The 13839-nt window shown below is 35.0% G+C and overlaps 1 protein-coding gene across 4 annotated transcripts in view; it reads left to right on the top strand.

The window, feature by feature from the left end:
• Positions 1 to 13839, top strand: part of LOC100378265 (dystrophin-like) — a 322146-nt gene that overhangs the window by 154592 nt on the left and 153715 nt on the right. For all 4 annotated transcript variants that reach the window (XM_085505169.1, XM_085505170.1, XM_085505172.1 and 1 more), the window contains 3 exons: positions 7194 to 7523; positions 7690 to 7905; positions 8795 to 8908. In XM_085505169.1, coding sequence (XP_085361295.1) covers positions 7194 to 7523; positions 7690 to 7905; positions 8795 to 8908 — 660 coding nt within the window. The remainder of the gene's footprint in view (positions 1 to 7193; positions 7524 to 7689; positions 7906 to 8794; positions 8909 to 13839) is intronic.

Here is a 13839-nt window from a genome sequence, read left to right as displayed (position 1 = left end):
AATGCATAATGCTACAGTGATTGTGTTTCCATATTATTGATATGATAATGGACAACCCTCCAACCCATAATGGTCAAAAGCATTTGTGTAACATATGTGTGAGGGTAAGCACATATATGGAGCACCAAGTTTGCTCAAGTCCATTAATGTTTGTTGTGGCATTTACTGGTATTATTGTTATTATTTTGTGCATTGTCAATGCAAGTGAATTTGCTGCCACTGTAAAGCAGAAAAGTTCACAGTGAATGAAACAGTTTCACATCTGCATAACTCAAAGTGTCATTCTTGAAATTTGTTTGAATCCATAAAATATTATAATTTTAAATCATTTACATTGCGAGTGGACGAGTAACTGATGTGTGACATGGTGTAACATGACTGTAACAGCAATCGTCTGACACTACACTAGTGTGTGCACACATAGTCCCCCCCCCCCAGATCGCCACTGCAGTGACTTTTAATATGACTTTATGAATGAAACACACCTGAGTACAACTGTGACCCTGTGACATTTACCATTTACCACTGAGGAAATACAAGTCACATCCGTTTTTAGTTGATCTTGTTTTGCAAATCATGTTGTACTATACACTACAAAAAACAAAACAAATTCACCTTTGTGTACTCATGCTCCCAATTCATTTATAGTATTAGCTTAGTTAAATCATCACAAAGGCCACAACTGAATGTGCTTTTAGCATACAGAGCAGGAGAATGACAATGGCCCATTTTTAGTCCCTGTTCAGGCGCAGCCTGAAAAGGGGACTTTATAATTCAGGTTTTGTCCGTTTTCCGTCTCCAACATTTGCTCAGAAATTCTACAGCAGGTATCAGTGAAACTTGGCAGGTTGATGAACAAGTGTCTTCTGAGTATGCACGTATTTTTTTTTCCAGATCTGAAAATCCCAAGTGGGTCCTTTTCATGATTTTTATCAAAAATTACCTCTCTCAGCAACATTGACAGAACGTCTGCGCATGCTCAGAATAAATTAATTACTGTAAAATACTTTATTTTTGCTTGCAACATTTTTTTGCTATTTTCGCTGAAGGATTGTTTCAGTTAAAATAAAATCCAGCAAATATAACCTTTTTCCTATATTTTACAGTCAACTTGTCAAAAATCAAAGAAAATAAATTCAATACAAAACACCCAGAAAAAGTCTTTTCAGCGAATGATAATTCCAACTGAAATAAAATATTTTACAGTAGATTAGATCTGTGAGTAACGCTACAGCACGTGATTTCTCCATTGCGTGCAATTTATTATAGTACTGTTTATACATGTATTCTGTTCGGCTCAGTGGTCTCATTCACTAGTTACTAGAAGAACTAGTAACCTTATTTGATTTCAAGAACTTCAAGAAGGCGGCATAAGAGACGTGTTTGCAAAGGTAAGTTCTCCAGTTTCAGCAAAATTGAATGTATTTTGGGGTACGATTGGTGTACATTCCGTGACGTACGGACGTGAATATTATGATGATTGCCAGCTTTATATTCTTGTGAAAAGCCAAAAAAGCAAACAATTGTCTCCAATCTACGAAACTAGTTTGTAAATTGTATACTCTGTCAAATTATTGTACACTGACGATTAATTCATGGAGACATAGTTTCAAGTAAATCGTTATCCGGTCTTTTGCTTGTGTCGCGATTTCTGAAATATCCACAACTGGGGGGGGGGGGGGTGTCCCTGTGTTGATCAACTTATTCATTATATAATAGTAGGTTGCCTATGATTATATTCGTATTTTTATGTTGTGAGCATTAAACTGTTAGTTGTAATGAAGATTTTGCCGATCTCTGCGATTCAACATTGGCCGATGTGCACTGACAACATGTGTATGGACGGTCGGTCGAGTAGTCTGCAATGGACCATGAAATCGCCCGGCGTTTTTTCGGCATTTTTTTTTAGTTTTTTTTTTATATTTCAGATATTTCATTCACTCCTGGCGCCTAAAAGAGTCTAATTTATATTTTACCGTAGACATTGACACCTATTGTGAATAGCCCGAATGGGTAAGCTTCGTTTCGACAATGAGCTGTTATTTCTGCGAACAATGTTAAATTATTCTTTGAATGCTCAGTTTATATTTTGAAAACAACTAATTTTTTGATTAAAAAAAATCATGCCGTTTTCCCCGTCAAAATCAAAGCATAAAGATCTTGCTAGAACATCGGTAAATCACTAACCGTGGGTAAATCTACTACCGCGTTGCGTTCACCACGAGGTCACTGAACATATTAACTGAACGTCATTAACATATTTAAATGAGCCACGTGTAATTGAGATCATGGCGGATATCGTATCGCTTCGAGCATTTACATTCGACCGAAATCATTCGTTTACGATGAAACTAAGTTGAATACTGTGGAATACTTTATTTTCGCTGGAATTAATTTTCGCTGAAAAGGCTTTTTTGGGCGTTTTGTATGGAAATTATTTTTACTGATTTTTGATGAATTTAATGTGAAATATAGGAAAAAAAGTATATTCGCTGGATTTTATTTTCACGGAATCATCCATTCAGCGAAAATAGCAAAAATAAATTCCAAGCAAAAATAAAGTATTATACAGTATTACTTCCAATTTATATAAATTCAACGAATAAAATTTTTGTGCGTTATTGTAATCATTACTGAATAATAATCAACAATTGCAATACTTCGAATTTTTTGGGGGGATTCAATTCCAACATTTCGCGATGCCTATGAACCAAAGACCTTTCACTCTTCTCTTGAGTGTGACACCTAAACCAGAGGTTTTATGGTGTATAAACTGGCACTAAATGAAAAGGCTGTTGAACCGTATTCAAATTTATAAGTACATGTTATTATGCATTTCATTATGAAAACTGACTAAATTAAATGTGATCTTATTAGTCCCCGTTCGGACGCAGTACGAAAACGGGGACTTATGTTTTGCCCTGTGTGCGTCCGTGCGTCCGTGCGTCCGTGATCACCTGTATCTCGAACATGCATGGACCGATTAAGTTCAAACTTCACTCATACATCACACCTTATATGGGACATATGCACATGCATTTTTTTCATGATCCGATTAACGATAGCCGAATAGCGGCCATTTTAAGGCCGAAAATGCATCAAAATCACACATTTTCACCATTCCGGACCCGGATCTCAGTTATGCATGGATGGATTTTGTTCAAATTTGGTACATACATTAAACATAATAGGACCTTGATGCACGTCATTTTTTTTTTTGGATCGGGTTCGAAATGGCCGACTGGCGGCCATTTTGTTTTAAAGAATTCAGTTCTGGATCCGTATCTGAGACATGCTTGGATTGATCGAGTTCAAACTTCACACACACAAGGTACATCATGTCACAAATATGTATGTGCATTTGTTTCATGATCTCATTAACGATAGCCAAATGGCGGCCGCTTTAAGGCCGAAAATGCATTGAAATCGCACATTTTCACCATTCCGGACCCGGATCTCAGTTATGCATGGACGGATTTCATTCAAATTTGGTACATACATTAAACATAATAGGACCTTGATGCACGTCATTTTTTTTTTTGGATCGGGTTCGAAATGGCCGACTGGCGGCCATTTTGTTTTAAAGAATTCAGTTCTGGATCCGTATCTGAGACATGCTTGGATTGATCGAGTTCAAACTTCACACACACAAGGTACATCATGTCACAAATATGTATGTGCATTTGTTTCATGATCTCATTAACGATAGCCAAATGGCGGCCGCTTTAAGGCCGAAAATGCATTGAAATCGCACATTTTCACCATTCCGGACCCGGATCTCAGTTATGCATGGACGGATTTCATTCAAATTTGGTACATACATTAAACATAATAGGACCTTGATGCACGTCATTTTTTTTTTCGGATCAAGTTCGAAATAGCCGACTGGCGGCCATTTTGTTTTAAAGAATTCAGTTCTGGATCCGTATCCGAGACATGTCTGGATTGATCAAGTTCAAACTTCACACACACAAGGTACATCATGTCACAAATATGTATGTGCATTTGTTTCATGATCTCATTAACGATAGCCGAATAGCGGTCATTTTAAGGCCGAAAATGCATCAAAATCGCACATTTTCACCATTCCGGACCCGGATCTCAGTTATGCATGGATGGATTTTGTTCAAATTTGGTACATACATTAAACATAATAGGACCTTGATGCACGTCATTTTTTTTTTGGGATTGGGTTCGAAATGGCCGACTGGCGGCCATTTTGTTTTAAAGAATTCAGTTCTGGATCCGTATCTGAGACATGCTTGGATTGATCGAGTTCAAACTTCACACACACAAGGTACATCATGTCACAAATATGTATGTGCATTTGTTTCATGATCTCATTAACGATAGCCAAATGGCGGCCGCTTTAAGGCCGAAAATGCATTGAAATCGCACATTTTCACCATTCCGGACCCGGATCTCAGTTATGCATGGACGGATTTCATTCAAATTTGGTACATACATTAAACATAATAGGACCTTGATGCACGTCATTTTTTTTTCGGATCAAGTTCGAAATAGCAGACTGGCGGCCATTTTGTTTTAAAGAATTCAGTTCTTGATCCGTATCCGAGACATGTCTGGATTGATCAAGTTCAAACTTCACACACACAAGGTACATCATGTCACAAATACGTATGTGCATTTGTTTCATGATCTCATTAACGATAGCCAAATGGGGGCCGCTTTAAGGCCGAAAATGCATTGAAATGGCACATTTTCACCATTCCGGACCCGTATCTCAGTTATGCATGGATGGATTTTGTTCAAATTTGGTACATACATTAAACATAATAGGACCTTGATGCACGTCTTTTTTTTTTTCGGATCAAGTTCGAAATGGCCGACTGGCGGCCATTTTGTTAAAGAATTCAGTTCTGGATCCGTATCCAAGACATGTCTGGATTGATCAAGTTCAAACTTCACACACACATGGTACATCATGTCACAAATAGATATGTGCATTTGTTTCATGATCTGCTTAACAATAGCGGAATGATGGCCATTTTAAGGCCGAAAATGCATCAAAATCACATATTTTCACAATTCCAGAACCGGATCTCAGTCTTGCATGGATGGATTTTGTTCAGATTTAGCACAATGTGTTGTACATATGCAGGTGCATTTCGGTCATGATCTGCTTTGAATGTATATGTCACTCAAATATGAACGGAACGGGGACGTGTCATTGACAATGACTTGTTTTTAATTATGATTATGATTTATATCGGTAATGACGTTTTCATCCAATATTAATTGTGCAATTGTTAAAATGCCTACCTACACATTTATTGTTTTTGTTTCTGTTGCCCTAAAATAGACATTTGTAAAAAAAAAAAAAAATTAAAAAAATCATGCTTGATTAAAATTCACAAAAAAAAAGATGTAGTCATGTAGCCCCTTCCTGTTACCTGTTTTCAACTTCTTCCAAAGTAAAACTGGCAAAGCCTTGTAATTGCCATACAATCATCAACTGTGGGAAAACTTGTATGTTATTGAAAATCTTTATTTTGTTGTCTGTGAATTAATATAATATTTGAAATGACGTAATGGTGCAAAATATTCTCAAACAATCAGTCTTCTGATGACACTACACTGCGCATTTATGCACAGTCAGTATCCCAATGCGCGATCACAGCTTACTAAGTGATGATTGTGGTTGAAATGGATAACTGAATACAAAAATTCAGTAATATCTCAAACGAATTTCCGTCTGCTGTGAATGCATGTTTCGTTGCATCAAATAAATAACCCAATTTTATGATAGAAGCTTGCGATCTTGTGCCATACAGGGTCAAGTGATTGAGCAATAACAAATATGATTTTATGTATCAGGTCATTGAATGTATCCAAAAACATGGTACCAATGATCTGAAATTTCAGGAGTGCTCGCTGAAGGTTTATCAATCTTGCGTTTTGTCTTGTTTTTTTCCAATCCTGCATTTCAGTTACTAGAATTCATACTAAAAAAATAGTTTCTTTTTTTCTTCTAATAATTCGTCCACTTTCAAAAACAAATATTTTTCCATGGTCGAAATGCAAGAAGAATACAAAACTACTGTGATTTCATAGCGATACCTGTAGGGCCATTGTCAATTAGTTCGCCTGATCAACACAGCGTTATACATAGGACTGATATTGAATCACGGAGAGTAAAATCTTGTGATACTAATCTCTAGAACCAACTCAGATTGGTACATATGTCTTATGAACCCACATGTGTATATCTTTGACTATACTCATTTTAAACTTTTTTTTTTTTTTTACAGTGGTGCTGTGAACTGAATTTTTTCTGGGTTCCAACAACATGGAGTGTCAGGGACTTTATTGAAATGTTGTACACAAATTTCATAAAATCCTGAATATATCTAGAAGTCAAAATTAAATGGTTTATAGTATTTTATACCCATTAATAATTGAAATGCAATAATATCACTGCACTAAAAAGACTTCAAACAATTATTGTTACTTCTCCATTGAAGGTTATGAGCAGACCAACCTTTACTTGCTCTGAAAACATAGCTTTTACAATTGTTTATATTAACAGATGTTGTTCTATGTACAATGAATACATTTTAAATAATAAACCTTACTGTGTTAATAACAAATTGTATTTGACAACATAAGAATGATTCTGATGGCCAGTGGTGATGTTGAAACAAACCCAGGTCCTGGTAATATACTAAGACCTGATTAACAAAGAAGTCGTGTACATCAAGGTTCACTCAGATTTATGAATGCAGTTTCTTGAGCAAGTATACATGTATGACAAATAGTTTTGTTGCACTTGTGTACTCTGAGATTCTGAACATGGATCAGTGAAAGTTTTTAGTTGTCAATACAAAACTAGATCATCGGAAATCACTTTATGATGAGTTGTAACCACAAAGAGTACATATTTATTCACCTGTTTGCAGATGTTCCTTGTACAACTTTATAATCAAATAACGGGGACTGTGACATTTCATGTCTTGTATTTTTAGTAATAAATACTTGTTACATCATAATTTCTTTTCTTTTTAAATACCTCAAAATACATTATTGCGAATAATCTGCAGCAATGATATCATTAAATTCACTGGTATCAAAAATGCTTTATATTGTATTGTGTTCTATCATATCATTCTATTCTATTCTATTCTATTCTATTCTATTCTATTCTATTCTATTCTATTCTATTCTATTCCCAGGCAAAACAAAAAGACATGAATATTAACAAGAATCAGTTTGAAAAGACAAAGAACCTTGGTAGTCAACTTGCGGTATTCAAAAGTGCTTCAACCAAGTCTGTGCAGAATGATCTCACGGCTTTGGTAAAGTTATGGGATAAAATACAGCGAATGTTAACTCAACATGAGAATGATTTGAGTCAAGCACTTAAGAATGCACCACCAAATCAATATTTGGAAGCTATAAAGGCTTTAACTCAATGGATTGAGAATGTAGAAGCTGTTTTAAAAAGCGAATCATTTCAAGTTACTGAAGTTGATGTATTGGAAGATAAGCTTGAACGATATCAAGTGAGTTTTTATCACATCACAATTCTTTTTGGAAAATAAGCACTGCCTCAACCAATTTCAAATCAGATTCAAGACTACCATTTTTACATTTCATAGCATGTTACAATATTTGCATTGTTTCTGTTGGTTTCATTATCATTACTGGTACTTGTTGACATTGTCATAGGAATTACAACAAACACTGAAATCACAGAAAGGAAACTTTGACTATGTGTGCACTACTGGTGCTGATTTGGTAAAAAGTGCAACTTCACAACAAAGAGCTGAAGTACTTCAAAGTGATATAAACAGTTTAACTACTAGTTGGAGTAATGTTAGCTCGTCAGTTCAAGAAAGAAGTGAAAAACTTGAGAAAGCTATAAGTGATGTCAGACAGTGGCAGGTAAGCTTTTAATGGTTATTTCTAGTCCAGCCATTTACATTTATTGCTAGTTATTGCTAGTTAGCCCAAACAAATTGCACTTTTAGACTAGAAGCATAGATAATAAACAATTTGGGGCTCATGGTTCATAACAGAAAACATTACTATGACATCATCAAAGCCCATGTCACTTTTTAATATTTTGAACATGCTGTTACTAGCAAAATATGCACTATTTTTTAGCTCTGCTGTCGACTTTGTAGAGCGGAGCTTATCATATGACTGATTGTCCGTCTCGTCGTCCGTCGTCATCCGTGTCAATGTTTTACTTTTTCGACTTCTTCTTGAAAACTACAAGCCTGAATGCTTTGATACTTGGTGTATATGTACCTTGGGTAGACCTCTCTTAGGTTTGTTCATTTCATGTTGATATCTTCAATTCTCTAATTTTGGTGAATATTTTTGTCATTTTTGGTAAAAAGTGATATTTTCGACTTCTTGTTGAAACCGCAAGTTCGATCGATTGCTTTTATAATACATATATATAGATACTACATGTGGACCTTTTTCAGATTTGTTAATTTCGTTGTGATATTTTGAATTATCTAATTTTGATGATTATTATTGTCATTTTTGGTGAAAAGTGATATTTTCGACTTTTTGTTGAAAACCGTAAGTCCGATTGCTTTTATATTACATTTGTAGGTACTACGTGTGGATTTCTTTCAGATTTGTCCCGTTGCTTTTTATATATATATATATTGTTCATTTTCTAATGATATCTTCAGTTCTTTAATTGTAATGTGCATTGCTAACAGCGGAGCTATCTCAGCCGATAGGCTGCTTGTTTTTTTCTGTAAACACCAACAGACATGGATTGTGTTATCCTTATATATTAAATACTTTTTAGGATGAGGTAGATGCTATTGAAGTGTGGATGAAAGATGTTGAAGATTTTCTGCAAGTAGAAGAACCTGCCTTAGGTGATATTGAAACCTTAGAAGCACAGTTAGAACAAAGTCTGGTAAGACCAACTTACACTAAAATACAATTCAGGCCCCGAAATTAACATCGTCCTAACGGCCCAGGCACTAAAAATTTAGGCAGGGACCACTAGAAATTCACTTTGGGACGATAGAAAACAAACAAACATCGTATTGTAAACCATCATACATTTGTCAGGCACGTGACCCAGTTGTCGGCTTCCAAAAGGCCCTCGAATTTGATCTGTGATTGTGCAATTACAGCATGCTTGGAAGCCACAGACACCCTGATTCATGACTCTGCCCCCATCCTTTTAATCTGTATTCAAGAGTATGTTTATTGTGACGAGCATGAATGGGTAAGCTTCATTTTGACAATGAGTTGTTATCACTGTAGATAATGTTAAATTATTTTTCAAATGCTTAGTTTATTTTTTGAAAATAAATATTTTTTGATTTGAAAAAAAAAATCATGCCGTTTTCCCATCAAAATTCAAGCCAAAAGATGGTACTACAATATTGGCAAATCTCTTCTGTGTTGCGTTCAATAACATTAACATATTGATAAATAAGCTATGGAAATTTGAACACGTTTGCATCATCCAACATTTTGATTGGTTAATTAGCGATTTGCAAGAGAAAGAACATGGCAAATACCCGACAGCATCAAGCGTTTATATGAGACTGGAATCATTTGCTTACGATGAAACTAAGTTGAATTTTATTTGCATTTTATAACAATTCAACAAATTTATTTTTTGTACATTATTATAATGACTACTGAGTAATAATCAACATTTGTGAAACGCAGCATGACTGGATTGCTCAACTGTGATCATTTGCTGTTATGCAATGCAGTTGTGTTCGTTTTTATTTGAAACTTCATGTAGAATATACTTTCGTTACCAATAAAATAAATAAAAATGTATTTGACAGACCAGGTTCGTTAATGTGAATTTTTTGGAGAAAAATCACACTGGGTTACATTGTAATGACATTTTAGGCGGTCTACTTTTTAATTCAGCTAGAAAAAAATTATTAAATTTTAGATTAGTTTCTGCAATTTTTTCTTTCGTCTTCTGTGGCCCAACTGCCGGCGTAGTTGAATTACCCAAAAAATATTTGATGATCTTTTTAGCTCCGCTGTCGACTTTGTCGAGCGTAGCTTATCATATGAGTGAATGCTTTGATACTTGGTGTGTATGTACCTGGGGTAGACCTCTCTTAGATTTGTTCATTTCATGATGATATCTTCAATTCTCTAATTTTGGTGATTATTTTTGTAATTTTTGGTAAAAAGTGATATTTTTGACTTCTTGTTAAAAACCGCAAGTCCAATTGCTTTGATACTATGCATATTGTTCATTTTCTAACAGCGGAGCTATCTCAGCCGAGAGGCTGCTTGTTGTCATTTTTGGTAAAAAGTGATATTTTTGACTTCTTGTTAAAAACCAAAAGTCCAATTGCTTTGATATTACATATATAGATACTACATGTGGACCTTTCTCAGATTTGTTCATTTAATGATGATATCTTTAATTCTCTAATTTTGGTGAATATTTTTGTCAATTTTGGTAAAAAGTGATATTTCTTGCTTCTTGTTGAAAACCGCAAGTTCAATTGCTTAGATATTATATATGTAAGTACTACATGTGGACCTCTCTCAGATTTGTTCATTTCATGATGATATCTTTAATTCTCTAATTTTGGTGAATATTTTTGTCATTTTGGTAAAAAGTGATATTTTCGACTTCTTGTTAAAAACCGCAAGTCCAATTGCTTTGATACTATGCAATATTGTTCATTTTCTAATATCTTCTGTTCTTTAATTGAAATGTGCATTGCTAACAGCGGAGCTATCTCAGCCGACAGGCTGCTTGTTTTGTTGTCTGTGAATTAATATAATATTTGAAATGGCGTAATGGTGCAAAATATTCTCAAGCAATTGGTCTTCTGGTGGCATTACACTGCGCATTTATGCACAGACAGTATCCCACTGCGGGATATCAGCTTACTAAGTGATGATGGTGGTTGAAATGGAAAACTGAATACAAAAATTCAGTAACATCTCAAACGAATTTCCGTCTGCTGTGAATGCATGTTTTGTTGCATCAAATAAATAACCCAATTTTATGATAGAAGCTTGCAATCTTGTGCCATACAGGGTCAAGTGATTGAGCAATAAAAAATGTGGTTTTATGTATCAGGTCATTGAATGTATCCAAAAACATGGTACCAATGATCTGAAACTGAATGCTCACTGAAGGTTTATCAATCTTGTTCTTTTTCAATCCTGCATTTCAGTTACTAGAATTTATATTAAAAACAATAGTTTCTGTTTTTAGCTCCGCTGTCGACTTTGTCAAGCAGAGCTTATCATATGAGTGATTGTCCGTCGTCATCCGTGTCAATGTTTTACTTTTACTACTTCTTCTTGAAAACTACAAGCCTGAATGCTTTGATACTTGGTGTATATGTACCTTGGCTAGACCTCTCTCAGATTTGTTCTTTTCATGATGATATCTTCAATTCTCTAATTTTGGTAAATATTTTTGTCATTTTTGGTAGAAAGTGATATTTTCGACTTCTTGTTAAAAACTGTAAGTCCGATTGCTTTGATACTATATATATTGTTCATTTTCTAATGATATCTTCTGTTCTTTAATTGCAATGTACATTGATAACAGCAGAGGCTATCTCAGCCGATAGGCTAATAGTTTGACTCCCGAAACACACAATGGGAGTCTTTGCAGTTACCCTGTCTGTATGTGTGTATGTCCGTCTGTTCCACTGATATCTCAAGAACCATACATCGGTTTTTGATGAAACTTGGTGCATAGATGCTCTGGGCCAATGCACAGATTTGATTAGGTTTTGGTAGAAATCCATGCATATTAATTACCTAATTTGCATGATACTTAGCTATTTTTTAGCTGTTCCATGACTGTTCCACTGATATCTGAAGAACCACTCATTGGATTTTGATGAAACTTGGCACATAGATGCTCTGTACTAATGTCAGGTTTTGATTACTTTTAGGTGAAAATATGTGCATATTAATTACCTAATTTGAATAATGATTAGTAAATTTTCGGCTTTTCCACTGATATCTTAACTTCTAATCATTACATTTCAATGAAACTTTGTACATAGATGCTCTAGGACAATGTACAAATATGATCAGTTTTGAGTTAAAATCTGTTCATGTAATTAGCATAATAATTCATAATTGTTTGGTTCTGAACACATTTCAATGAAACTTATTACGTAGATGGTCTTTTACATTGCACAGACCTTATAAGTTTTACACTCTGTTCATTTTAGTTTTCTGATTTGTTTAATTAGTTTTCAGCTTTTCCATCAATATCTCAAGTACAAGTAATTTTGAATTAATTTTTACTATGTCTCTAATACTCTCAGCACACAGGAATTCTTTTTAAGCCTTCTTTGATTGAAATTTTGAACCCCAATTTAAGCGCCCACCAGCCGTGAAATCACATAGGGCGATTTTTCGGATGGGCGAATTTATGGCTGAATCCAGTATTACCGGTAGTGTCTGATTTCTTCATGAATTTGGTTACCAAACAACAAGGACACTTTGGTCCAACCATTGTAAGCTGTGAACAAGTAGAAGTTTAAAAGTTTCTGGAGATCTGTGTCATTTTGTTATGTAAAATAATAAATCAGACAAGACACATTTGAATCTGTGTTGATTTTGAGTTTTCTGTAACTGACAATTAGTTTATACAGAAATACTGTACTCTGACTTGTTGTTGTAATACATACTTCCTATAGCCTGGTTGGTTCATTCTCACTTTAGGACCATTGAAATTTATTTTTGAGAACACTTCTGGGACAATAGGGAATAAGGTTAATTTCAACATAATAGGCAGACCAACTGATGCATTGTATCCTGTATCCATGCTGTATTTTTACTTGTGAAAATATAGCTGCAGACTACACAATGCAATATTTTTGTATTGTTTAAAAACGGTTTGTTGAAGGTGGCAAGAAAGTGTAGAGCTGTTCAACCTTTGCCGTTCCACATCTGTCACTTTTTGCTTTAATATAAAAATGCTATTTTTGAGCGATTCTTGAAAATGATATTTTATATGTAGGTACATTTGGTTGAACTAAGTCGAAAAGCAATAAGTTATGCTAAATAGGTAACTACAATGCATGGCTTCAACTGTGAAGTATTCAGGTCTCTGGCTTATCCAAGAGCACATTTGTACTAAGTTTCATTCAAAGTGTTACTGAAGTTACCCGTGCAACACCTATAAATGGGATAATCTATGCAGTTTAAATAATTTGTATGCTCAAATTTCTATCCTAAGCCACATAAAAATTGGCTGCTACACATACATAATTGTTGAGATATCATAAAAATATGTATTACCATCAAATCTGTATTAGAAGCCACATTCGTAATAGAAGTCGCACCCATTATTAGTCCCCGTTCGGACGTAGCCCGAAAACGAGGACTTATGTTTTGCCCTGTGTGCGTCCGTGCGTCCGTGCATCCGTGCGTCCGTGATCACCTGTATCTCGAACATGCATGGACCGATTAAGTTCAAACTTCACTCATACATCACACATTATATGGGACATACACACATGCATTTTTTTCATGATCCGATTAACGATAGCCGAATAGCGGCCATTTTAAGGCCGAAAATGTATCAAAATCGCACATTTTCACCATTCCGGACCCGGATCTCAGTTATGCATGGATGGATTTTGTTCAAATTTGGTACATACATTAAACATAATAGGACCTTGATGCACGTCATTTTTTTGGGGGGATCGGGCTTGAAATGGCTGACTGGCGGCCATTTTGTTTTAAAGAATTCAGTTCTGGATCTGTATCTGAGACATGTCTGGATTGATCGAGTTCAAACTTCACACACACAAGGTACATCATGTCACAAATATGTATGTGCATTTGTTTCATGATCTCATTAACGATAGC

The sequence above is a fragment of the Saccoglossus kowalevskii genome, chromosome 11 (genome assembly GCF_978046115.1).
Source record: "Saccoglossus kowalevskii chromosome 11, keSacKowa6.1, whole genome shotgun sequence".
Taxonomy (NCBI): domain Eukaryota; kingdom Metazoa; phylum Hemichordata; class Enteropneusta; family Harrimaniidae; genus Saccoglossus; species Saccoglossus kowalevskii.
The sequence above is the reverse complement of the archived record's forward strand: the minus strand, read 5'-3'. Positions and strand labels throughout refer to the sequence as shown.